The following is a 27,690-nucleotide window of genomic DNA, read 5'->3' as shown; positions in this document are numbered from 1 at the left end:
GACGCGGATATGAAAGCTAGTTTATCCCTCTTTCCTTTGCAACGGATATTGTTTAGATTAACTAGACTAGTTAGCGATAACTAGCTAAATTATAGGGAGAAATGATTCTCACTGTTTAGAAACGGAAAGGATACCAGAAGGGGTATTTGAGCGTCCTCGGAATTCATATTTCAGGGTTGAGGCGTCATCCAAATTGGGATAACTTTGAAGAAGTTCTTTGTATTCAGGGATCCGCTGATAAGAAGACGTTAAACATGGACTGGGGAACGGATCTCTGGGTGAGTATGCGAGCAGTCTGGGATCTGCCAAGGGCTTTAGCTCTCGTGAAGTTTTGCAAAGTATTGTTTTTGACACTTTTAATTCAATGTTTCATGTAGCTTCTTCTATGACTATGAGCATAACAAGAGACTGGGTTTGATGGAGGTAGTCAAACAATACTGAGAATTATTAAGAATATTTTTTTTGGGGGGAGATCCTCCCCCAAGATAATGTTACTGTTTAAAACACATTTCATGCAATTCTATGTATTTTGACATGGCGTAGTTCTATGACCGGGGTGGGGAAAAAATGTAGACCACAGGTTAGGTGTATTTAGGATGCTTTGAACATTTAAATTAACTCACAATTTGATGACTTTGTTACTTTGAGATTTTGGGGGGGATTAAGTATTTTTTGTTGTTTGTTTGTGGTTTGACACTTTATTCAGACAGTAATGAAATGAGATCGGGACACAGGTAAATGCTAGAAACAGTGGGAAGGTTGTAAGCAGGGATTGAAACCCGGTTCTCATGTGGAAAGTTGTATGCTCGGCACAGGAATTTTTAATGTTAATGGAAGTGGGTAACACTTTTTTTTTTTTATGGGTCTGGAAGAAAATCCTACTTGGTTTCCAGGAGAGTTGGCCACACCTGATCTATGTTTCCCAAGTGCTGGGTGTTTGAAAAATGTCTTAAAATCACCCAAGCTTGATGAAAAATCTAATTAATATCAATATTCAGGTGGTTTATGCCTTCTAAGGATATAGATTGAGGGTAAGGCCCTGCGATAGACTAGCGTCCTATACTTTACCTCAAGCTGCCTCACGCAACAGAAACAGTAGATGGGCTCCTGCCCTATGAGCCGTTCCAGCTCGTGCAAGCCAAGGCTCGTGCCAGGATACTTACAATTTATGCTTACTATATAGTTGAAGATCCTTGCTGTCATCTTACTCTACATAGTCCCCCTACCATATCTGCCTAGCTTGTGCACAATACTAAAATATTTGATTCCTGGAGCATTGAATATCAATGATTATTTGTATAATTTATTCAAAACTGTCCATGAATAGCTGCAGTAATACATAGCCTCATTCATTTTCACAGACACAAGTAGCCATATCAGACTTCAAATATGTGATTACAGTGGCAGAATTGGGAAGAAGTGGAATAATAAAATGTGTGGGGAATGTCAGTCGTGTTCTTGCTGACAAGCACAGTAATTACCCTATATTTTAGCCCATTGTTGAGAATGAGAATTGTTCCACTGATCATACTGAAGTAAATTGATAATAAAATCTCTTGAAGACAAGATGTCATAAATCCAACCCTACATCCTAACCAAACAATTGTTCTATTCATTGCTCCCCCTCTAGAATCAAACATACAGTTTTCGGGTTCACAATCTGTTTGACAAAATTATTTAATGTGTGGATGAAATCGACTTTAGTACATGCTGTCTAAAGGCTGCATTCTATCAAGCTGATTCCTAGTCCAATATGTGATAGATGCCATATAAATGCTGTTGGAACACTAATGCACATGTTTTGGGAATGTCCTGTGGTGTCCCCGTTCTGGTTACATGTTTTGGGAATGTCCTGTAGTGTCCCCGTTCTGGTTACATGTTTTAAATTGCCTTACAAAAGTTTTGGGTTACCCTGTGAACAAAGATCCACTTTTTGTTTTTGTTGAATAATGACTCTGCATTTGTACTGCAACTGGTTCAGAAAATGAATCATTTATGTGGGGTTGACATCAGCAAAAAAAGGTTATCCTTAGTGCTTAGATTACCCCTCCAATCCTCTCAGCTCAAACATTTTCAAGATATTGTTCGTATAGAGTGATCAGTGGCCGTGATGAATAAAGCTCCGGCAAATCCAGTTGAGGCATGGGATGTATTATGCAAATATCTATCAGATATCAACAACTCTTGACCAAGCAATGGACCTACATGGTAAGGGCCAATGCGTGAGAGTTTGCAGCTCTGAGTCTGCTTTAAGTTTGCTTTAAAAACCCCTAGAGTCGATGTTCACGCGGAACTCTAATTAGCATAATAATACATCTGTGAATTCAAGCGAGAGGGCAGTATTTTTGTTGTTGTATTGGATGCGTCTCAATCCACCGCATCGTCTGATGTTGCAGTTCCGCATCTGCGGTGAAAGGTGGCAGAACTAGAGTAGGGTTTGTCAGACCATGAGACATCCTGAAAATCTGTCTTCTCACAAAACCGTATTTAGCGTCCAAACGGTTTGGCCTACAAACTGTTATGACTCCTCTATGGAAAGATTGCTCCATGGGACACGTCTGAAGTTGGTACAGCCCATCTTCCAACTTCTGTTTGTAGCATCCTAACAGTCTGGGCTACAATAATATGACCCCTCTGTGGAAAGGTTAGACTCACGAACATGTACATGTCGGTTGTTTTGCTCTAGGACGCCCACAGGCCTCACAAGAACGTCGCCCGGCACCAGTTGAAAGAAATTAATGGAAGCATACACTGTGTATTCGGAAAGTATTCAGATCCCTTCCCTTTTTTCACATTAAGTTACATTACAGCCTTATTCTACACTGGATTGAATTCATTTTTCCCTCATCAATCTACACACACTACCCTATAATGACAAAGTGAAAAGTTTTTTTTTTTACATTTGCAAATATAAAGCAGAAATACCTTATTTACATAAGTATTCAGACCCTGTGCTATGAGACTCGAAATTGAGCTCAGGTGCATCCTGTTCTACAAGCTGAGGTAAATTCAACTGATTGGTAAATTCAATTAATTGGGCATGATATAAGTTCCGACAGTTGACCGTGCATGTCAGAACAAAAACCAAGCCATGAGGTAGAAGGAATTCTCCATAGAGCTCCGAGACATGATTGTGTCAAGGCACAGATCTGGGGAAGGGTACCAACACATTCCTACAGCATTGAAGGTCCCCAAGAACACAATGGCCTCCATCATTCTTAAATGGAAGAAGTTTGGAACCACCAAGACTCTTCTTAGAGCTGGCCGCCTGGCCAAACTGAGCAATCGGGGGATAAGGGCCATGGTCAGGGAGGTGACCAAGAACCCGATGGTCACTCTCAGACCTCCAGAGTTCCTCTGTAACCTTTCAGAAGGACAACCATCTCTGCAGCACTCTACCAATCAGGCCTTTATGGTACATTGGCCAGGAAGAAGCCACTCTTCAGTAAAAGACACTTGACCGCCCGCTTGGAGTTTGCCAAAAGGCACCTAAAGGGCTCTCAGACCATGAAACAAGATTCTCTGGTCTGATGAGACCAAGATTTAACACTGGCCTGAATACCAAGCATCACCTCTGGAGGAAACCTGGTACTATCCCTACTGTGAAGCGTGTTGGCAGCATCATGCTGTGGGAATGTTTTTCAGCGGCAGGGACTGGGAGACTAGCCCGGATCGACGGAAAGATGACCGGAGCAAAGTACAGAGAGATCCTTGATGAAAACCTGCTCCAGAGTGCTCAGGACCTCCAGGCTGGGCTGACGGTTCAGCTTTCAACAGGACAACAACCTTAATCACACAGCCAAGACAACATGAGTGGCTTCAGGACAAGTCTCTGAATGTCCTTGAGGGACCCAGCTAGAGCCCGGACTTGAACATCTCTGGAGAGACCCGAAAATAGCTGTGCAGCGACGCTCCCCATCCAACCTGACTGAGCTTGAGAGGATCTGCAGAAAAGAATGGGAGAAACTCTGCAAACACAGGTGTGCCAAACTTGTAGCGTCATACCCAAGAAGACTCGAGGCTGTAATCGCTGCCAAAGGTGCTTCAACAAAGTACTGAGTAAATGGTCTGAATACTTATGTAAATGTAATACGTTTTTTTTATTTTTTAGAAATTAGCAACATTTTCTAAATTTGTTTTTGTTTGTGATTTGAGGAATTATGTGTGATTGTTTTCCTTATCAATGTAATCAATTTCAGAATAAGGCTGTAATGCAACAAAATGTGGAAAAAGTCAAGGGGTCTGAATACCATGTATACAATGTACACATACGCATGCATACATACTGAACAAAAATATATAAACGTAATGTGCGACAAGTTCAAACATGTTACTGAGTTACAGTTTATGTAAGGAAATCAGTCAATTGAAATAAATTCATTTGGCCCAAATCTATGGATTTCACATGACTGGGAATACAGATATGCATCTGTTGGTCCCAGATATCTTAAAAACAGAGGTAGGGGCGTGGATCAGAAAACCAGGCAGTATCTGGTGTGATATAATTGTTTATTTAACTAGTCAGCGTGCCTCATGCAGCGTAACATATCTCCGTCGCATAGAGTTGTCAGGCTGTTGATTGTGGCCTGTGGAATGCTGTCCTACTCCTCTTCAATGGTTGTGCGCAGTTGCTGGATACTCCACTGTCGTAATTCTGTGGCCTTTATATTGTCCCCAGCACAAGGTGCACCTGTGTAATGATCATGCTGTTTTAATCAGCTTCTTGATATGCCACACCTGTCAGGTGGATGGATTATCTTGGCAAATGAGAAACTCTCACTTACAGGGATGTTAACAAATTTGTGCACAACAATTTTTAAAGAAATAAGTTGTTAAAATATGAAAATCATACTGTGGACACCAAAGGCTTTGCATGCAAATGCATTTAGTGCTCATCTCTGACAGGTGAACTGTGAGGTGTACAATTGTATTAGGAAAGTAGTCTATAAAGTTTTGCATATGCTACACATCAAAAACACAAGGAATAGTGTTTTTGTAATTTGCTTAAAGGGTGGTTTTTAAAGACTTGTAAATGTGGCTAATTTGGCCAGCATCCCTCATTTATTGATGCTGCGTCAGGTTGGATCTGAATGCATAAGGATGTCCATTAAAGTTCTCAAATGTCTGGTAAATAAAAATGTTACCTAATTTTAGAATATTCACATGAAAATCTGTCGCCAATTGGATGGGTCCATATTATTTTTTTGACACCTTGAGTTGGACCAGCATGTCACTCTCTGAACAGATACAAATGTGATGCTGTTTATACAGGCAGTCCAATTCTGATATTTTTCACTAATTTGTCCTTTGCACAATCAGATCAGTTTTTTTTTTTGCCCATAATTTTAAGTGTGTGTAATTGCAGCACGCAATTTGTGGTGTTCCTGCATGTGTGCATTCCTGAATCTGCATATAAGTCCCCCCTCCCCCTTCCATAAATGGGCAAAAGATCAGAATTGGGCTGTCTGTGTAAATGCAGGTACATAAGTTGTAGCACGATTTGTAACTCAAATCAAACTGCTGTCATTGGGGACCCTGAAGAACAAAGCAGCTGGTGTCTTGTCTCTCAGATCATTATGCTATTAACTAACTAGCCAAGTTCAAGTCAATGTTTAATTTCTCAAGAAAAAGCTTATGACCCAGATTGTTGTGCACAAACTGCCAAACATTCAGAAGGTCTAGGGCCGAGGACGTTTTTTACTCACGTGAATTTCATTGACGCCCCAAGACTAGTTTTGTCCTAAGGAAGTGTCCACTTTTGGGAGGGCTATGCCCGCAACATTTTGTCCCACAGTTGGGCGTTACTTGATTCCCAGAAATAGGACCCTTTTGCCTCTTGCTGCCCACTGCGCGCATGGATGGAGCACAGTCTCATGGGCATGGCTGCTTGAGCCCTGTAGTCATTTTGCTCCAAATACATTTTCTTCTGCAACTTATATTGTCACCAACCATTGACTTGAAGTTGACATATTGAATGATATCAGTTACATGATGGCACATTTACTCCAGATCCTTCAATGTTTTCAACATTTCAACAATGCACTGTACTGAGCATGCCAGAGGTCACCAGCCCAACTCTAGTCCTGGAGAGAGGGTTTGCCAACTAGGCTAATTACTGACAACCAATACCTTCATTGAGGAGTTTAAAATAGCCTGGGAAAACACTGTAGTGTACACTTGCTTTCCAGGACCAGGATTGGTGCCCACTAAAGTACTGTGTGACAACAAGCAATAGCTCACTTTTTAACATAGATAGCTGGATGGATCTTTGCTCTCGCTCATCGATCTCACATGGTTTTAATGAGCATAATGAGTTGATTTCAACCTCTTTTGACTGCCACCGGTTGTCATGGATTCCCCAGCCAATGTGCACAAGAGTGAGTTACAGTGGTAGCTGGTAGGCGACACAATGGACAAGACAAACAGAGAAACAAGCAGTCTTTTCACTAGAAAATCAGGCCGAGAACACACTGCCCCTCAATGTTGCTACACTGTTTATCTGAGAGCTAGGCTATGGCTACTCCACCACCCACCCAGTGATCTGACCTCCTACACACACACCCACCCACACCCACATAGTGAGTATGTAAATGGAGCATTACAGAGAGGAGGGTGGGACGGTAGGTTCTGACCTCATTACCCATGTTCCCCCTGGGCCTCTCTCTCTTCCTCCTGTCCCCTTTCCATCCTCAGTGCTGCGCTGCATGGAGCACCAGCAACCTAATTAGGTTTGACCTCATTTAATGAACTCAAAACATCTCATCTCTCCATGCTCTTGTATTTATTTATATGGATATATTTGTCACATCTGTTTCACTTTTTAACCCAAGAGACATTTCTTCAAACCTCTACTTTCCTCTGAAAACAGATTTTATTAGCTGGTAGTTTACTGTACCTTCTCTCAGGTTTAGACCATACTACTAGTGAAATTGATTGTGAGAGAATGAGTTCAATTTGCACACAGATCTAACCAGGTTTTCATATGTTTGTATTTATGTGTGAGGGAGACTATTGGCAAACATTCATTCCTTCTCTCGCCACATTGTCCAGACTGCCTAATTGGTTGTGATTGTGTTTGGCCAGTAACGTTCGTGGCCAACTGTGCTGCCTGATCTGTGGCATCTGTCCCCTGCTTTCCTTGCCGTTAATCCAGCAGTTATTTTAGGCACCTAGTGTTCAGTGTGTAAGATCAGTGTGACTGAGTGAGGACAGGCTCTGTGTGTGTTCCACAATCCAGGACTGTAAAAAAATGTAGCATGGCAGGCGGGCCCTTTTTATAAAGATCATGAAAGACAGTGACTAAGGCAGGAAACATTCTTCATGGTCGTGGAGCAGTATCATTGGTGTAAAAATACTTGGAAGTACTACTTAAGAAGTTTTTGGAGGTATCTGTGCTTTACTATTTATATTTCTGGCTAATTTTACTTCACTCCATTCCTAAAGAAAATGTGAACTTTTTACTCCATCCATTTTCCCAGACACCCAAAAGTACTAATTCACACATGTATTAAGAGAACAGCCTCTGATCTGGAGAACTCACTAAACACATGCTTCAATTGTAAATTATGTCTGAGTGTTGGCACATGCCCCTGGCTTTCTGTAAGTAAATACATTTAAAAAAACAAGAAAATGGTGCCATCTGGTTTGCTTCCTAAAATTGTATTTTTTTATTTTTTTACTTTTGATGCTTTTTGATAAACTAAGTACTTTTAACCTTTTACTGAAGTAGTATTTTACTGGGTGACTTTCAATTTTACTTGAGTCATTTTCTATTACTCAAGTATGAAAATTGGGTACTTTTGCCACCACTGAGCAGGATGACTTCCCATGTACAGGGTGATGCCTTTAACTTGTAATCTGTCTGTAGTTGGGGGGTGGAGGTAGAAGACACAGGCTGCTGGTTTGAGGCAGGGCCAACATGGATGGATAGGCCTACAGTCTTTGGAAGATTACTGTTCTTTGCTGTGTCCGTGTGTCCTAAATGCTATCATGAAGCTCACAGTATGCTAATGAAAAGCCCAACTGAATGTCCTAGCTTACTGAAACTTTATATTGGATCTTAACCGCTAAGACAGGAGAACTTTGTGAAACTGGAATGAAAACCAATGTTCTCTCCTTGTCTCTTGGTGGTGTTTAGGGTGAACACAAAAAGAGCACACTGTGTGCTGTGGCCCTCATTTTCCTGCCCCAAAACATTTGATCAGACTTCTAAAAATAAGTCCTCCCTGTTACACACACGCACACATACAGCAAGTTGCTCGCAATGTTTCATACAAGCCCACATGTTCATGTGTTACGTGTTCTTCTCAAATAAAAGGCTGTAGGTGTTATTTGTTCACTCTCTTTTTGTGTGCCCTTTGAAGGGGTAGGATGGGTCAAGAACATGGCCCAACATGACAGGAATCTCTTCCCATAGACGGCCCGCCTCCATACTGTAACTACAGAGGGCTTGGAGGTGTTCGGAGGGAGGATTGGCTGTTCCTTGATATCATCCTCACTCTCTAACAGGCTTGTCTGTGCTTGAAGTGGCCATAAAGCACCCAGCCAAAAAAGGAACTGAAGAGAAGAGAGACGAAGACTCCTCACTGCATATCAAAGTGTGGGAATTTCTGTTCATGATATGTGTGGTAGCAAGCCTATTTCCTTTTTCTTCTGCGAGTTGACTGTGTTTTTGCTTTTGAAGTGTAGGGAAAACCAAATAACGATGCGTTACGTTTTAGTGCGTTTTTGTTTCGCCCATCCATCACCCTCTTCCGATGACAAAAATAAACATTGTTTTTACAGCATTTGATTTGTTTTGTACATTATATACACATACATGGCACTCATCTTTTCTTTTCTTCACAGTAGTTACACAGCAAGAATATACACCGAACAAAAATATCAACTCACCATTCTAACTATTTCAAAGATTTGACGGAGTTACAGTTCATATAAGGAAGTGAATCAATTGAAATAAATGCATTAGGCTCTAATCTCTGGATTTCACATGACTGGGCAGTAGTGCAGCCATGGGTGGGCCTGGGAGGGCATCAAATTAAACTTCATTTGTCTCATGCGCCGAATAAAGTGTAGACCTTACCGTGAAATGCTAACTTACAAGCCTGTAACTAACAATGCAGTTCAAGAAGAGTCAAGGAAATATTTACCAAGTAAACTAAAGTAAAACATAATAACAAGTACCACAATAACGAAGCCATATACGGGGGGTACCGAGTCAGTGTGCGTACAGGTTAGTCGAGGTCATTTGTGAATTATAGGCAGGTGTGAAGTGGCTATGCTGCTACTCGCTGTTTATTATCTATGCAATGTACAAACAAATGGAGGGGGTGGTGTCCGTGTTATGTCCAGTGGCCATTTGATCACCCACTGGGGAGCCAGGCCCAGCCAATCAGAATGAGTATTTCAAACAATAGGGCTTTATTACAGACAGAAACAGTCCTCAGCACCCCCTCCTCAACACACACCCGGCGATCCTGCATGTGAAGAAGCTGGATGGGTCCTGGGCTGGAGTGGTTGCGAGGCCGGTTGGACGTACTGCCAAATTCTCTAAAATGATGTTGGAAGCAGCTTATGGTAGAGAAATGAACATTAAATTCTCTGGCAACAGCTCTGGTGGACATTTCTGCAGTCAGCAGGCTAATTGCATGCGCCCTCAACTTGATTTCAACTGTGTTGTGATGTTTCGCCTAGATTCTGAACCTTCTTAATCACATAGTATATACAGATTGTAAGTTAAAAGATTAATATTTTTATTGAAACTATTATATTGTTGATTGACTATGGCTTTCCGAATCTCCCAACAGTGCTATTTGTAGGGTTAATTTGAGGTAAATGTTGTGATTTTTCAACCATTCCTGAACCCGTGACCAGAAACAATGGGGGCAATACCAGAATAATCTAATGATACTGTCTCTTCGCAGCACAATCTGCAGAGCTGAGATGATTGTATGCCCTATATACCTAACATTCTGTTGGTGGCAAGAATTTTAGACATAATTTTCTTATTGAATCAAGTGTTGTTTTTTTTTTTTTTTTTGTATCAGTTCAAAACCATGTGACATAGAATCAGTACATCAAATCTTTTCTATTTTACAATCTGTATGGCACCGCTGTCAACATTTTGGTCCTCAAATTAAACTGGTATGTTTTTAAATTTATGAAGATTTCTTTTAGCCAATTTTTGGCCTTTTAAAGGTGATGTATGCAATTTATATGCAATTCATATTTGGGATGTTTCTACTGAGTCTACGTACTACAGGAAGTGCAAGAGTGGAGGGTTTCCTATTTCCTGTCGGTAAAAGGTTGTCCTCCCTGTGTCCTCTTGCTCTCTCTCTTGCCCTTTTCCAACTTTTTCCCCCTCTTCCCCCTCTCTTTAGCAGCAGGATGATTTAGCATCTCAAGGCCGGGAGTTAAGGGTTGTGCATATGTAGAGAATTCTTGGAAGCCATAACATTTGGGTAGATATGGTGACTTGAGATTCAGTATCAACAGTCTGTAAACGACATGTTCCTTCAGACTGATTAATATCCAGCGTTCTTTTAGATGACGTCACTCATCCGATGGAGCATGCCCTGTCATTCTTAGCTCATCACCATTAGATATCATCCATCTCGTGTGCATCGTGCATAATCTCTTTCTCTCTCTTTTCGTGTTCCTTCTCCCCAGGACCAATATGACATCATCGACAAGCACACGCAATCCGGGCTGGAACTGGTAGAGAAGTATGTCAAGTTTGTGAAGGAGAGGACGGAGATAGAGCAGAATTATGCCAAGCAGCTGAGGTAGGCCTCATTCTTCATGGTTCCTCATTCCTCAGGCCTCATTCCTGCCTGTGTGCCCACAGCAGTTGATGTTTGTGCTCAAAAGCTGTTTTATGAAATGTATGTGGTGTCTTATGACTAGTTTGGGGCAGAATTGAACTTGTCTCCCCCTGTTGGCATTGCCCCAGCCCAGACAGTCCCAGAAACACTGCCATCATTCTCAAGCTTGAGCCTGCATTATTGCCTCCCTTTTTCTCTATTTCTCACTCTCACTCCAAGTGTGTCTGTCAGTATCTGCTGATGGGCTCTGGTGGAGAGGAGAGGAAGTGGGAGCAGACTGGCACATGATGGACAGGATGTGGTCAGCGAGAGCTCTAATGAAAGAAGGAAGAATAGGAGAAGTGGATCTGTTTTAACATAATGTTCTTCTTGACTGTAGTTTTGCATTGGCTTTCCCTTAAAGGGGCAGTGCAGTCAAACATGATTTCCTGTGTTTTATTTATCTATACACACACACACACACACACACACACCACACACACACACACATCTGTCCACTGAGGTTGGAAGAATACAGTGAAATTGTGACAATTATGATAATGCCCTTTTAGTGTAAGAGCTGCCTGAAATTTCAGTTTGTTTGGCTGGGTGCTTTTTTTTAGACCTCGATGTTAATAATAGGCCAATAACAGCTAGCTTTCAGGTTACACATCCTTCACATTAGGCTCCTCTCGGACCACTCTCAGACAGACCACTCACAGACTTAGCAGAGTTCTTGCTAGTTTCTTTTTGACCATTTTAATTAAAAACATTTACAGTAAGTAATTGTTACCTAGAAATGATTTGATATTGAGATTAAAAAGGAAAGATCAACTGTGCCAGTGGACCGGGGCAGTCTTGCCTATAAGAAGCAAATATTGTGTTTCTTAGAGGTGTGGATTGATTTTTAAATTGAATAATTTCTATTAAACACAAACCGTAACCAATTTAGGTTTGAACTTGTTTATTGAGATTTGAATAGACACCCTCATTTGATGCATTGTGTTTTCCTATCATTTAGGATAATTAAGTTTGCATCTGTGCTTTTGACATATTCTATCTTCCAGACTACTTACCATATCTTCCCCCTCTCCTAATATTGACAGAAATCTAACAAAGAAATACAATCCTAAACGAGGCTGTAAAGAGGAACAGGAATGCAGGTGAGCTATTGTGGGCTTTTGTGTGTGTGAATGAATGTGTGTGTGCATAAAATAAATGTGCTTTATTTGTACCTGCCCAGGCCAGCTGTGATCTTCAACATGACTTTCAGTTCCTAATCAGACATAGAGAAGGAAAACAAAGCTTGACTAAAATAATACACCAACAATACATGACGTAATTTCAATGACGTGTTTTCAAACTGCTTTCCTGTCTATAGTACTGTAGTTGGAGAGGCTATGCCAGCACCTGCAGAGCAATGCAAATGACTGCTACTATACCCCCTGAGAGGGAAACGGGAATAAGGAAGTAGTGGACCTATCATTACCTGGCTAACACCGCTATTTAAGCTACCGTGTATGTAACTTCCTGTCAATGCCCAAATCCATTACAGATCTCATCTCTTCTGTATCCTTTCCCTCCCTTCCTCGTCCCTCCCCCTCTTCACTCCCCTTCTTCTCCCATAGGTTCTCCAACCACCAGTCCTTCCTGGACATCCTGAATGAGATGAATGACTACGCAGGACAGAGGGAGCTGATTGCTGAGAACATGATGATGAACATCTGCATCGAACTCACCAAGTACCTGCAGGAGCTCAAGATGGAGCGTAAGACGGTGAGAGAGGGATTCACACTGAGAGAGAAGGATGGAAGATTTCAAAACTCTGATTATTATAGTGAGGGCGAGTGAAGATTGGTGGGATCTAGGGAAAAGGAGGGAGAGTATGAAGGAGACAGGAAGGACTAGCAGAGATTTGTAGGTTCCTCTGTTATGGCACGAAGGTCGCCTTACTTGGGTTCTCTCGTAGGGGGGTGGTAACTGTCATGTTGTCATCCTTTGAAAGGAGAGGAATGCCTTGGTCCAACCCCAATGGAATATAGAACACACACAAACATTTAAAGTCTCCCAGTAGACATGACCCACAGACAGACAGACTGCTATTTGTTTACCATCTGTTTTGTTCAGTGGTTTTTGGTGGCCGTTGTTTATTCTGTACCCAATACCAATGGCCCTGTCTCAGTAGGGACAGTCATGTCATCATTCTAGTGTTCTTGGTGTCTCATGTGTCCTCTCTCTGTTTGTCTGTTTGCAGCATCTGTCAGAGGCCAAGAAATCCCAGCAGAGTTTGGAGAGCACCTATAAGCAGCTCGACAGTGTAAGTTTGTTTACATGTCAGGCCGTCTGCCAATAACTCCCCTCTTCCAAAGGGAAAATCTACGTTGTTGTTAGAATACGAATGTATACATCCTCTCTATACAGTAGGCCAATACTTTCCTTGTCAGGGAACAACTTGTCTGTCTTTCTGTTCAGTCAAAGGGCAATGTTTTGTCCAGTCACTGTCCTCCATTGTCTAATGTGGTGAAAGCTGACAAATGTTTCTGAATGCTCTCTCATATTGTCTGCTTTTTGTCTGCTGTAAGTGGGGTCATTGTTACATCAGTGAAAGGGATGTTTGTTCACTAGTTGTGTGTATGGTGATTCAGGTGACCAGTATTTGTAATATACAGTAAAAAGAGATGAGGAGCTCATTTTAAAAGCAGGGGTAGGGAACCAAAACGAGACCAGAAACTAGCAGCACTCCAGCCCATTGCTCATCGCTGTATGGCTCAGCACCACTGACTTAAACCACTGATGTTCCAGCCCCATTCAGTAAAGTCAGGTGTTAGTGGCCATTGGGCAAGTGTTCACTAACCTTGGGTGAAGCAGATGTCTTGCTTGTACACAATAGTAGAGACTATTCTATTCCATTCAAAGAATGCCCACAGAACACAGTATTGGGTAAGCTAAGATCAACATGGTGTGTTTCTGTCTCTCTCTGTGTTTTAGAGTAAGAAACGTTTTGAGAGGGAGTGGCGGGAAGCGGACAAAGCTGCTCAGTATGCCGAGAAAACTGACCAGGACATCAACGCCACAAAGGCCGACGTCGAGAAGGTAGGAGGACACAAACGCAGAATAAAAAGAACACAGGTTTTCATTTTCCGTTGCAAAAGGTTTTCTTACGGTGTGCCTGAACGGAACACAATCCAGCTGTCCTACTTGTCCTGTTTCCCCTTAGACAGTGGAATGTGAGCCACCAGACCGACCTGTGTGTGACCTGTGTGTTTGTTTTGTTACCTGTGTCCAGGCCAAACAGCAGGCCAACATGAGGACACATATAGCGGAGGAGTGTAAGAACGACTACGCAGCCCAGCTGCAGAAATACAACAAGGAGCAGAGCCAGTTCTACTTCAGTGACATGCCTCTCATCTTCAACGTAAGGCAGAGCCTCTAACCCATCCATCCTGACCTTAACCTAGCTTTCCTTCCTTATGCTGGAAATATTTTAAATTCTAACATTTGGTTCAATAGACACTAAAAACACAGCTGACTTTTTAAATGTTTTATTTAACCTTTATTTAACCAAGCAAGTCAGTTAAGAACAAATTGTTATTTACCATGATGGCCTAACAAAAGGCAAAAGACCTTCTGTGGGAACGGGGGCTGGGATTTAAAAATTATATATAACATATAACAACGAGAGACATCATGACATGAGGAGATATCTAAGACGACAACATAGCAAGGCAGCAATGGATGGTAACAATACAATATGACAACAACGTGGTAACAACACAACATGGTAGCAGCACAAAACATGGTACAAACATTATTGGCCACAGACAACAGCACAAAGGGCAAGAAGGTAGAGACAACAATACATCACACAAACAACTGTCAGTAAGAGTGTCCATGATTGAGTCTTTGAATGAAGAGATTGAGATAAAACTGTCCAGTTTGAGTGTTTGTTGCAGCTCATTCAAGTCGCTAGCTGCAGCGAACTGAAAAGATGAGCGACCCAGGGATGTGTGTGCTTTGGGGACCTTTAACAGAATGTGACTGGCAGACTGGGTGTTGTATGTGGAGGATGAGGGCTGCAGTAGATATCTCAGATAGGGGAGAGTGAGGCCTAAGAGGGTTTTATAAATAAGCATCAACCAGTGGGTCTTGCGACAGGTATACAGAGATGACCAGTTTACAGAGGAGTATAGAGTGCAGTGATGTGTCCTGTAAGGAGCATTGGTGGCAAAACTGATGGCCGAATGGTAAAGAACATCTAGCCGCTCGAGAGCACCCTTACCTGCTGATCTATAAATGATGTCTCCATAGTCTCGCATGGGTAGGATGGTCATCTGAATCAGGGTTAGTTTGGCAACTGGGCTGAAAGAGATTACGATAGAGGAAACCAAGTCTAGATTTAACTTTAGCATGCAGCTTTGATATGTGCTGAGAGCAGTACAGTGTACTGTCTAGCCATACTCCCAAGTACTTGTTTGAGATGACTACCTCAAGCTTTAAACCATCAGAGGTAGTAATCACACCGGTGGGGTGAGGGGCATTCTTCTTATCAAACCACATGACCTTTGTTTTGGAGGTGTTCAGAACAAGGTTTAGGATAGAGAAAGCTTCGACACTAAGAAACCTTTGTTCTAGAGCATTTAACACAAAATCCGGGAAGGGGCCAGCTGAGTATAATACTATCATCTGCATATAAATGGATGAGAGAGCTTTCTACTGCCTGAGCTATGTTGTTGATGTAAATTGAGAAGAGCTTTTGGCCTAGGATCGAGCCTTGGGGTACTCCCTTGGTGACAGGCAGTGACTGAGATAGCAGATTTTCTGGCTTTATACACTTCACTCTTTGGCCTGGTTTGTTAACTACCTCTCAAAGACCCCTCAGACACCAATACTCATTAGCCGGCCCACAAGAATGGAATGGTCTATCGTATCAAAAGCTTTGGCCAAGTCAATAAAAATAGCAGCACAACATTGCTTAGAATCAAGGGCAATGGTGACATAATTTAGGACCTTTTAAGGTTGCAGTGACACATCATAATCTGAGCGTAAAACAGATTTCATACCAGAGAGATACTGGTATAAAATACTATATACAGTACATCAAGAAAGCCAGTCAGTTGGTTATTGACAAGTGTTTCCAACACTTTTGATAAACAGGGCAAAATAGAAATAGGCCTGTAACAGTTAGGATCAGTTTGATCTCCCCCTTTTTTAAATAAGGACACAACGTGGCTGCCTTCCAAGCAATGGGAATCTCCCCAGAAAGGAGCGAGAGGCTTGGCGACGATAGGGGCAGCGACCTTAAAGAAGAAAGGGTCTAAATTGACTGACCCAGATGTTTTTTGGGGGTCAAGTCTCAGGAGCTCCTCTAGCACCTCAGAATCAGTGACTGCCTGCAGGTTGTTATTCTTTAATCAGGCACCAAGACATGGCAGATCTGATTGAGTGACGTCCCATATGTGCCTCCTCTCCCTATAGAAACTCCAGGACATGGATGAGAGGCGGGTGAGGAAGCTGGCGCAGGGCTACGTCTTGTTCTCAGACACGGAGAGGCACGTGATGCCCATTATCGGGAAGTGTCTGGAGGGCGTCACCAAAGCGGGCACTAATGTCAATGAGAGGAATGTGAGTCGTCTGTAGTGTACTGAATGTATACAAAACAAACGTAACGTACGTAGATACATGCGGTCCAATGAAGTTCAAAAGAATGTTCGGGAAATGGGTATGAAACACACATGCTTTGAAACGTTTTGGTTTTGTTGGTCTGTGTTTCACTGTCGTAATCCAACCTACTGTCCCTGCAGGACTCCATTGCTCTTATAGAGCAGTACAAGTCAGGCTTTGAGCGTCCTGGGGACCTGGACTTTGAGGACTACAGTCAGGGCATCAACCGTGCCTCCTCAGACAGCAGCCTGGGCACCCTCGGTACACCCAAAGGCCCCCTGGAGCTGCTGGGCAAGAACAGGAGCAAACCGTTCTGGCTGTTCAGCAAGAAGAGTAAGGTAGGCTGACAGTACCACCACTCCTCCTCACAATGACAAGTCTACACCCCTGGTACATCCCACTCCCATGACTCAGTTCTGACTAGCTGAGTGACTTTCTGAATTAGGAATAGACATTATTATCCTAATCTGCAATTCATACCCTAATCAGTTTGTTTCCCTCCTATGAATGACTAATCCCATGAGTGGATTTCTTAGTGTTTGAAATGATCAGTGCTCCAAGGTGCAGGTAGATAAACCATGAGCAGTGTGTGTGTGTCAGTGTTGAGGCAGAGGGGCTGAATCAGGGAGACAGCATCTGGTGGTCCCTAGAGGGATGTTCCCTCTGTCACTATGGTCTTGAAGCTGTGGTCTCACACACAATCTTTCCTGTTCCCAGAGCTCTGCATGTACATACTGCATGGCCCCCTCTCTAACACACACACACACACACACACACACACACACACACACACACACACACACACACACACACACACACACACACACACACAGACACCTTTCTAGAACTGGTATGTGCATGGCTGTGTCCCTGGCCTGTCTGTGAATATGCCCCCTCTGACTTTCTGCAACGTGTGACTGACTGACTGGTTTCCAATAGGTCAACTCTACTGGCAGGCAGCGATCTGCAGAGCTTGTGCTTTCATCAGCACAGACAGGCACAAACACATTGACTTTTCCGCTACAAACACACTGCTATTATACTGTATTATACTGGCCTAGACTATAACATTAACAGTCAAACCACCACAATGACACCTTTGGGAAATGCCAACCATCAGGTATGATACTGGGACAGGGAGGGATGACTAGTTCCAGGTGAACTCATTTTTGCTGTGTTCTCTCTACACCATCATTGGAGATCATAGATAACGTTGGACCACTAGAGGCCGTCTAGATCTAGAATATATCGGATGTCCCTTAAACAGGCCTCCTGAGCCACTCTGAAATGACTAAAAATAAACTAGACATGAATGTTGAGAGTACAGCAACCCAACACCTAGCTAACCTACATCATGGCCGGCCTCTACCCACTGCTGTATCTCTCTCTCTCTCCTCCCTCCTGTCTCTTCCAGCACGTTCCTCCTGTTGCATGTCTGATTGGCTTACCCTGCTGACTGCTGTCCAATCCTGTTCCTCTAATACACCCAGCCTACCTCCCGTCCTGTCTATGTGATGCACCGGTCTGTATCATCGCTCCTGCTCTCCCCAAAGAAGTGGTTCAGTAATGATCAGAGTTAACGTTCATATTGGCCTGTGAGAAAGAGCTTTGGATGTCATTTGTAAAAAGCCCCCCCACTCCCCACTGCACAACACTGACTCAAACAGCTCCTAGTTAGTGTTTTTTAGTCCAGGACTCCTGTAGGTCTAGGCTGATCTGTGACTGAGAAACCAGCCTGTAGAGTTGACTATATTCTCCCTCACTGCTCCTCACTTGGTCATGTGGTTACACCATCATGCCAACATTCAGTAGTTCCCACCAGCGTAGAGACCTGCCATGTTTCTTATTACCTGTATTACAAGCATGTATACCAGGCCCAGACCTATAGGGTGTACTTTGTACCCAGTTCAGTCTACCTATGTATCTGTGAACAGATTGCTGTTAACCAATGGAACCTCCCGTTGGTCCGCTCCAATCTGTCAACCTTGTTCCTCACGTAGGCTCACTCTACTCTACCCTTCATCGTGGCTTGTGTTTTGTTGTTGTTGTTGCATTGCTGGTGTTGGGGCTGTAGTGCGGCTGTTGTGGCGCTATGTGAATGATCCGGTGGCTGTGGGCTTCTGCAGGGGTAACTGCTGCAGTGTCGTCTTCTCTGTGTGGTGTGCTTAAGGTGTTGATGGTGTCTCTCTCTCTTTCCCTTGTCCTCCCCTCCCTCTCTCCCTCCATGCCACCCCCTCCCTGGGTGTCTGTGCTTCACCCCGCCCCAGCTCTCTCCCTCCCCCTCCTCACTCACCCCCTTGTCCACGCCCCCCGCCTCCTCACCCGCTAACGGACCCCCCTCCCCCAAGTTCGGCCGGGACCCATTGTCGTACTGTTTGAAGGAGATCAATAAGACAGTCAAACCCAGAATATCCTCCTTCCGGACCCTCGGGCGAATGGTGAGTCATCAGGGTCAGGGGCCACAACGTCTCCTCGCAAAGGCCTCTGTTAACCTGTTTGGTGGATCAACCTGTTCTTTCTTATTGTTCCAGGAAATGACTGAATATGTCCAATCAAAACGGACTAAATTATTGAGCAAAATGTTTCAGGTTTCAGGTGTTGACCTTTCAGAGTGGAAAGACAGAATCTTTGATGGTGTCAGACACTGAATATAGCAAACATTAAGAACACCTTTCTAATATTGAGTTGCTGGTCCATGTTGACTCCAGTGTTTCCCACAGTTGTCCTTTGGGTGGTGGACCATTCTTGATACACACAGGAAACTGTTGCAGTTCTTGACACAAACCAGTGTGCCTGGCACCTACTACCATACCCTGTTCAAAGGCACTTCAATCTTTTGTCTTGCCCATTCACCCTCTGAATGGCACACATACACAATCTATGTCTCAATTGTCTCAAGGCTTTAAAATCCGCATTTAAGCTTAGAGCAGTTGTCCTTCATGTTTTTTATACTCTGAATACACAGTGCATTCAGAAAGTATTCAGACCCCTTCACTTTTTCCACATTTTGTTATGTTACAGCCTTATTCTAAAATGAATTACGTTTTTTAAAATTTTTCTCAATCTACACGCAAATGTTTACATTTACATAAGTTTTCAGACCCTTCACTCAATACTTTTTGAAGCACCTTTAGCAGAGATTACAGCCTCAAGTCTTCTTGGGTATGACGCTACAAGCTTGGCTCACCTGTATTTAGGGAATTTCTCCCATTCTTCTCTGAAGATTCTCTCAAGCTCTGTCAGGTTTGATTGGGACCGTTGCTGCACATCTATTTTCAGGTCTCCAGAGAAGTTCAAGTCTGGGCTCTGGCTAGGCCACTCAAGGACATTCAGAGACTTGTCCTGAAGCCACTCCTGCGTCGTCTTGGCTGTGTGCTTAGGGTCTTTGTCCTGTTGGAAGATGAACCTGTGCCCCAGTCTGAGATGCTGAGCACTCTGGAGCCTGTTTTTATCAAGGATCTCTCTGTACTTTGCTCCATTCATCTTTCCCTCGATCCTGACTAGTCTCCCAGTCCCTGCCACTGAAAAACATCCCCTCAGCATGATGCTGCCACCACCATGCTTCACCGTAGGGATGGTGCCAGATATCCTCCAGACGTGACGCTTTGCATTCAGGCCAAAGAGGTTAAATCTTGTTTTCATCAAACCAGAGAATCTGGTTTCTCATGGTCTGAGATTTCTTTAAGTGCCTTTTGGCAAACTCAAAGTGGGCTATCATGTTCATTTTACTGAGGAGTGGCTTCCGTCTGGCCACTCTACCATAAAGGCCTGATTGGTAGAGTGCTGCAGAGATGGTTCTCCTTCGAGAAGATTCTCCACAGAGGAACTCCCGAGCTCTGTCAGTGACAGTCTGGTTCTTGGTCACTGACCAAGGCCCTTCTCCCTCGATTGCTCAGTTTGGCCGAGCGGCCAGCTCTAGGAAGAGTGTTGGTGGTTCTAAACTTCTTCCATTTAAGAATGATGGAGGCCACTTTGCTCTTGAGGACCTTCAATGCTGAAGAAATGTTTTGGTACCCTTCCCCAGATCTGTGCCTCGACACAATCCTTTCTTGGAGCTCTACGAACAAATCCTTCGACCTCATGGCTTGTTTTTTTTGTTTTTTCTCTGACATGCGCTGTCAACTGTGGGACCTTATGTAGACAGGTGTGTGCCTTTCCAAATCATGTCCAATCAATTGAATTTACAACAAGATGACTCCAATCAACTAATATTAATTTTGAGTCTCTTAGCAAAGGGTCTGAATACTTATGTAAACATTTTTGCAAATGTCTAAATCTGTTTTTGCTTTGTCATTTTGATGTATTATGTGTAGATTGATGATAAATGTTTTATTTAATACATTTTAGATTAAGGCTGTAACATAACAAAATGTGGAAAAAATGGAGGGGTCTGAATCACTTACCGAATGCACTTTGTATATGCAGTCATAGCCAAATATTTTGAGAATGACACATATTAATTTCCACAAAGTTTGCTGCTTCAGTGTCTTTAGATATTTTTGTCAGAAGTTATTATGGAATACTGAAGTATAATTACAAGCATTTCATAAGTGTCAAAGGCTTTTATTGCCAATTACATGAAGATGATGCAAAGAGTCTATTTGCGGTGTTGACCCTTCTTTTTCAAGACCTCTGCAATCCGTCCTGGCATGCTTTCAATTAACTTCTGGGCCACATCCTGACTGATGGCAGCCCATTCTTGCATAAACAATGCTTGGAGTTTGTCAGAATTTGTGGGGTTTTGTTTGTCCACCCACCTCTTGAGGATTGACCACAAGTTCTAAATGGGATTAGTTCCGACTGCATGGTCGGAACTAGAAGCACAGGCATTTTGCTACACTCGCATTAACATCTGCAAACCACGTGTATGTGATAAATAAAATTTGATTTGGATTAAGGTCTGGGGAGTTTCCTGGCCATGGACCCAAAATATCAATGTTTTGTTCCCCGAGCCACTTAGTTATCACTTTTGCCTTATGTTCCTGGATGGTTGGGAGAAGTTGCTCTCGGAGGATGTGTTGGTGCCATTTTTTTTATTCATGGCTGTGTTTTTAGGCAACTCCCTTGGCTGAGAAGCAACCCCACACATGAATGGTCTCAGGATGCTTTACTGTTGACATGACACAGGACTGATGGTAGCGCTCACCTTGTCTTCACACCTGCCTGCTGCCATTCCTGAGCAATCTCTGTACTGGTTGTGCCCCGATCCTGCAGCTGAGTCAACTTTAGGAGACGGTCTTGGCCCTTGCTGGACTTTCTTGGGTGCCCTGAAGCCTTCTTCACAACAATTGAACCGCTCTCCTTGAAGTTTGATGATCCGATAAATGGTTGATTTAGGTGCAATCTTACTGGCAGCAATATCCTTGCCTTTGAAGCCCTTTTTGTGCAAAGCAATGATGACGGCACGTGTTTCCTTGCAGTTAACCATGGTTGACAGAGGAAGAACAATGATTCCAAGCACCACCCTCCTTTTGAAGCTTCCAGTCTGTTATTCGAACTCAATCAGCATGACAGAGTGATCTCCAGCCTTGTCCTCGTCAACACTCAAACCTGTGATGACGAGAGAATCACTGACATGATGTCAGCTGGTCGTTTTGTGGCAGGGCTGAAATGCAGTGGAAATGTTTTTTTGGGGATTCAGTTCATTTGCATGGCAAAGAGGGCCTTTGCAATTAATTGCAATTCATCTGATCACTCTTCATAACATTCTGGAGTATATGCAAATTGCCATCATATAAACTGAGGCAGCGGACTTTGTGAAAATGTATATTTGTGTCATTCTCAACACTATTGGCCACGACTGTATATTTAAGCAATAAGGCCCGAGAGGGTGTGGTCTATGGCCAATATACCACAGCTAAGGGCTGTTCTTATGCGCGACACAATGTGGAGTGCCTGGATATAGCCCTTAGCTGTGGTATATTGGCCATATACCACAAACACCCGAGGTGCCTTATTTCTATTATAAACTGGTTACCAATGTAATTAGAGCAGTAAAAATATAATTAGTCATACCCATGGTATACGGTCTGATATACCACAGCTTTCAGCCAAATAACATTTAGGGTTCGAACCACCCAGTTCTTTCTCTCACACACACATTGTCTGTCTATTTCTTTCTCCCTCAGAGGCTCACTCCAGAGAGGATCATAGTAATGGTAATACTAGAGTGGTGTCTGTGTGGGGTGTTAAAGGGTGTCTCAGCCTCTCACATTGACGGGGAATCTCACACATGACCACCTCTCCATCAGTACAATTGGACAAGCATCTTGGTCTCAAACGTCACACTAAAGTCTTCTTGTTTACCTTCTCAAATCAATGCTGAAATGTTCACGCTCTAGTTTAGCTGCTAGCACATGAACTGGAACACAGCCAGATTCAAATTCAACATTGCATGCAAAGCAGAGGGCAGAAAACATGCCCTGTCTGTCTTTCCGTTTGGAGTTAGAGTTGAAGAGGTGGCCACCTGGTGGATTAGGGCTGTAACAACACATAACTCAAGTCACTTCAGCAATGTGGCAACATTATCTAATTTGTATAATTTGACCGATTTTTTTTTTATATTGGCTTCAGTTTACCTCCATTGTTTTACTGGTCTGTCACTGATAAACTCCTTCCTTTAAACGTTCACTATAAAACCCAATGGGAACAGTTCCTAAAAACAGGTTCTTATTTGGGTGGGTGTGCTGCCAATGGAATGGTATTGGGAATGATTATATGGGTGATAATGGTGGTGGTCTTGGGTTCAGCTCACTGTAAAAATGAAGCATATCTGTTTGTTCACTCTAAAGCAAAAACTATGTCATTACTAGAGGTTAAATATATTTTCTTGTCATCAACCATTTCCCTTGAGCTGAACCATAACCACAGACCGGCGGTTTCTCTAGAGGTGGTTGTGGGTGGCGGGGTGTGTTCCTCTCCTACCACGTGCCATGGTGATGGAGAATGTACGCGTGCGTCCGTGTTAAAGTGACTGCTCCTCCCTGTGTGTTTTCTCAGCCCACGGTGACAGAGGACTTCGGCCATCTCCCCCCTGAGCAGCGCAGGAAGAGGTTACAACAGAAACTACATGACATTGGCAAGGAGTTGCAGAAAGAAGTGGACCAGAGGTGTGTGGGGGAGTTTGACTGACTGCTTTGACAACCATCTCTGTGACTGCTGACAACTTCTCCCAACAGTGTGTGGGTGTGTGTGTGTGTTGTTTACCAATTACTGCACTCCACAGGGGATGCATTTCCACAGAGAATCAATCCACCTCTCATGTCTCTCTTTCCCTCTCCGTTGCTCTGTCTCTGTGTGTGTCTCTCCAGTGAGGCCCTGGAGAAGATGAAGGATGTGTATGAAAAGAACCCCCAGATGGGAGACCCTGCTAGCCTGTCTCCCCAGATCAACCAGACAGCCCAGAACATGGAGAGACTGAGATTAGAGCTCAGCAAGTATGAGGTAATGGACTCCCCTCTACTGGCCACAGTCATGTACTGCATGTCATGTTCCCATATACAAGCTAGAATACATACAGTTGAAGTCTGAAGTTTGCATACACTTAGGTTAGAGCCATTAAAACTATTTTTTTCAACCACTCCACACATTTCTTGTTAACAAACTATAGTTTTTGCAAGTCGGTTAGGACATCTACTTTGTGCATGGCACAAGTAATTTTACCAACAATTGTTTACACACAAATTATTTCACTTATAATTCACTGTATCGCAATTCCAGTGGGTCAGAGTTTAATGCACTAAGTTGACTGTGCCTTTAAACTGCATGGAAAATTCCAGAAAATTATATCATGGCTTTAGAAGTTTCTGATAGCTTCTGGCTAATTGACATCATTTAAGTCAATTGCAGGTGTACCTGTGGATGTATTTCATGGCCTACCGTCAAACTCAGTGCCTCTTTGCTTGTCATCATGGGAAAATCAAAAGAAAGACCTCAGAATAAGCAGTAAGAAGCCACTGCTCCAAAACTGTCATAAAAAATCCTGCACATGGGGACAAAGATGGTACTTTATGGAGAAATGTCCTCTGGTCTGATGAAACAAAAATAGAACTGTCTGGCCATAATAACCATCGTTGTGTTTGGAGGAAAAAGAGGAAGGCTTGCAAGCCGAAGAACACCATCCCAACCGTTGTGTTGTGGGGGTGCTTTGCTGCAGGAGGGACTGGTGCACTTCACAAAATAGATGGCATCATGAGGGAGGAAAATGATGTGGATTAATTGAAGAAACATCTCAAGACAGCAGTCAGGAAGTTAAAGCTTGGTTGCAAATGGGTCTTCCAAATGGACAATGACCCCAAGCATACTTCCAATGTTGTGGAACAATGGCATAAGGACAACAAAGTCAAGGTATTGGAGTGACCATCACAAAGCCCTGACCTCAATCCCATAGAAAATTTGTGGGCAGAACTGAAAAAGCATGTGTGAGCAAGGAGGCCTGCAAACCTGACTCAGTTACCAGGAGGAATGGGCCAAAATTCACCCAACGTATTGTGGGAAGCTTGTGGAAGGCTACCCAAAACTTTTGACCCAAGTTAAACCATTTTAAAGGCAATGCTTCTAAATACTAATTGAGTGTATGTAAACTTCTGACCAACTGGGAATGTGATGAAAGAAATAAAAGCTGAAATAAATCATTCTCTACTATCATTCTGACGTTTCACATTCTTAAAATAAAGTTGTGATCCTAACTGACCTAAGACAGGGAATTTTTACTCGGATTAAATGTCAGGAATTGTGAAAAACTGAGTTTAAATGTATTTGGCTCAGGTGTATGTAAACTTCTGACTTCAACTGTATTGTTACCTCTTCATAGTTATTTGTAAACACAGACCTCATGTTTTCCTGATTTTAATATACAACCCGTTCCTCTCTTTGACTTGGTGACACTCACAATTTCTCACGAGCACAGTCGATAGGAAACATTGGTATATTTCCTCTGTGCTTTGTTTCGTAGTCATGGTTGACAGAGGCAGGAAGGCGAGGGGATTTGATGCTCAAGAGAGATACGTTACCAGAGGATGCGTTGAGCTACAGGTCTCACTCCAACAACAACGAACCATACAGGTTAGAAACCAGACGCTGAGACTTCACTCATGGCTGTCAGTAAATGTACTGTAGTCATATATCTATATTTATTATTAAGCATATGTTTCTCCCTCCAGCCCTGACGGAACCCACTCTGAAGAAGGCACCCCAGATCCCTCTCAGGCCATCTACGCCGAGTTTGACGACGACTTTGAGGAGGAGGAGGAGCTTGTCGCTCCCATCGGCCAATGTACAGCCATGTACAACTTCCCAGGTAGGTGTGGATGGGTCACAATGACACCAATGTACTCAACACTATTATGGTATAACACACTTGGACATGGCGATAGTGTAACATGCTGTCACGTCCCTGCTAGGCGCCAGCGAGGGGACCATCACCATGCAGGAGGGGGAGGTGTTGTCTGTAGTGGAGGAGGATAAAGGTGACGGCTGGACCAGGGTCCGCAGGGCCAACGGGAACGAGGGCTACATCCCAACATCCTACGTCAGCATCAGCCTCAGCAAGTGACCCGACACACATCCCACCCACACGAGGCCCGAGGGAATGGCCAGTCATCACTGATGATGATTCCAAAATACTGTGGCAGCTCTCTCATGGGACCAATCAGAAAGAGAAACAAAGCACTGTGGGCAGGACCATATGGGTGTCCGTAAGGAGACTACTAGGGCCAATCGAGTCGCTTTGATTTCCTCGCTGAGATGCGCACCCATGATTTCTTTCCCCTGCTGGCCAGAGAAGATGCAGTCAATTGTGCTTTTGGCTCCTCCTGGCTTGCATGTCTGTACCAGGTCACTATACTTACCACAAGCCACACATTTTCATCGTAGTTCTTCTTGATATTATCACAGTGCGGTTGTGGTTTAGTAGTGGATATCATAGCAGGACTGATGATATAGATTACAATGCGGCACCAACCAACATATGCCCTCACCTCACTGTGGGAAGGCTTCTCCTTTTCACAGTGAGAGGAGGATTAGAAGTGCTGTACTGGAGCATTTGACATCAGGGTCGTTTTCAGTAAGGATAAAACATTTTGAAACAGAGGTACTGAACTTGTCCAATGAGAACACAGTGCTCCAGTGTGCCCTACTGCAGTGTGCCCTACTGCAGTGTGCCCTACTGCAGTGTGCCCTACTGCAGTGTGCCCTACTGCAGTGTGCCCTACTGCAGTGTGCCCTACTCCAGTGTGCCCTACTCCAGTGTGCCCTACTGAACAGGAGCCAGGATTAAGAGGATGTTTCTGACACATGAAGCATAACCTGCTCTCTCTCTCTCACTCCCATGCAGCCAGAATGTAAACTGATCACATTCTTGCTCTTCTTCATGTTTGCACACGGCATTTTGGACAAAGAACATTTGCTCAGAGAAAGGAAGTGTCTCAACACAGGTGTATGAGCACTGCATTTCAGTAGGAAAGCCCTGTTGACACAGCCACTATTCAGATCAGATATACTCACCAGTTAGCGTGACTTTATTTCCTTGTGCTCTGATGTATAAATAGATTAGCCCCCCACAAGGCCAAAGACTGACACATACTGATGGCAATAAAGAAATGCTTCAGACAATCACAGCCGTATCTTCACTACAGCTCAGTTTCAAGCCATCGACATAAATGGCCTATAAGAGAGCTCTTCTATAGCTCTCGATTCTGGATGGTAAATAATGAATTGTTTGTATTGAGAATATAATTTATTAAGTATGTGTATGTTGCTACATTTAAGAGTTAAAGTTTAAGGCATGTTTTGGTTTATATCATAGGAGTTGACTCCCGTTTGTACTTTTCCCTGCAAACATGGTGGACTGTCTGTATCCAGAGGCGAGAGCGATACCAATAAATTGTTGCAGACAGAATATGTGCAACGTTAAGACGATCATATTTATGTTATAAAATAATATATTTTAGCTATCACTACACCACTATTGTCTTATTAGCTTTTTAACCTGATGAATAAAGATTGAAGTTGAGAGCAGATGTGTATCTTCGTGAGGTGAATGTGTCCATTTTGTCTGGAGTTTAATAGACGCTCCAGTTTTGAGCCACGCCGGAATATTCCTAACGTAAAAACTCACTTCCATGTCCAGGTGCCTTTCTTGTTGAAAGCATTGTGTGTGTGTATACCTAACATGCAAATGTCTTCTGTTTTTAAGACTAATAAATGTAACACGCATTTCAAAGTTCAA

The 27,690-nt window shown here is 43.2% G+C and overlaps 1 protein-coding gene across 4 annotated transcripts; it reads left to right on the top strand.

Moving 5' to 3' along the window:
* Positions 1-27,690, top strand: LOC135555598 (cdc42-interacting protein 4 homolog). 4 transcript variants are annotated; one of them, XM_064988176.1, is made up of 16 exons: positions 1-278; positions 10,669-10,784; positions 11,909-11,965; positions 12,431-12,578; positions 13,057-13,119; positions 13,791-13,895; positions 14,089-14,217; positions 16,278-16,424; positions 16,604-16,801; positions 18,731-18,901; positions 22,592-22,621; positions 23,463-23,572; positions 23,774-23,906; positions 25,417-25,526; positions 25,625-25,761; positions 25,865-27,690. In XM_064988176.1, the coding sequence occupies exons 1-16, from the start codon at positions 255-257 to the stop codon at positions 26,014-26,016; spliced, it is 1,830 nt and encodes a 609-aa protein (XP_064844248.1). In that variant the 5' UTR covers positions 1-254; the 3' UTR covers positions 26,017-27,690. The 4 variants fall into 4 exon arrangements, with proteins under 4 accessions (XP_064844248.1, XP_064844250.1, XP_064844249.1 ...); XM_064988178.1 differs by lacking the exon at positions 18,731-18,901; XM_064988177.1 differs by lacking the exon at positions 22,592-22,621.

Source organism: Oncorhynchus masou, chromosome 15 (genome assembly GCF_036934945.1).
Source record: "Oncorhynchus masou masou isolate Uvic2021 chromosome 15, UVic_Omas_1.1, whole genome shotgun sequence".
NCBI lineage: Eukaryota > Metazoa > Chordata > Actinopteri > Salmoniformes > Salmonidae > Oncorhynchus > Oncorhynchus masou.
The sequence above is the reverse complement of the archived record's forward strand: the minus strand, read 5'-3'. Positions and strand labels throughout refer to the sequence as shown.

Excerpts from the sequence above, each read along its gene's own strand:
- LOC135555598 (XM_064988176.1), top strand. The coding sequence starts at position 255 with ATGGACTGGGGAACGGATCTCTGG. Across the intron at positions 22,622-23,462 it reads CAGAGAGGATCATAGTAATG|CCCACGGTGACAGAGGACTT; the intron begins GTAATACTAGAG and ends GTGTTTTCTCAG. Across the intron at positions 23,907-25,416 it reads TAGAGCTCAGCAAGTATGAG|TCATGGTTGACAGAGGCAGG; the intron begins GTAATGGACTCC and ends TTTGTTTCGTAG.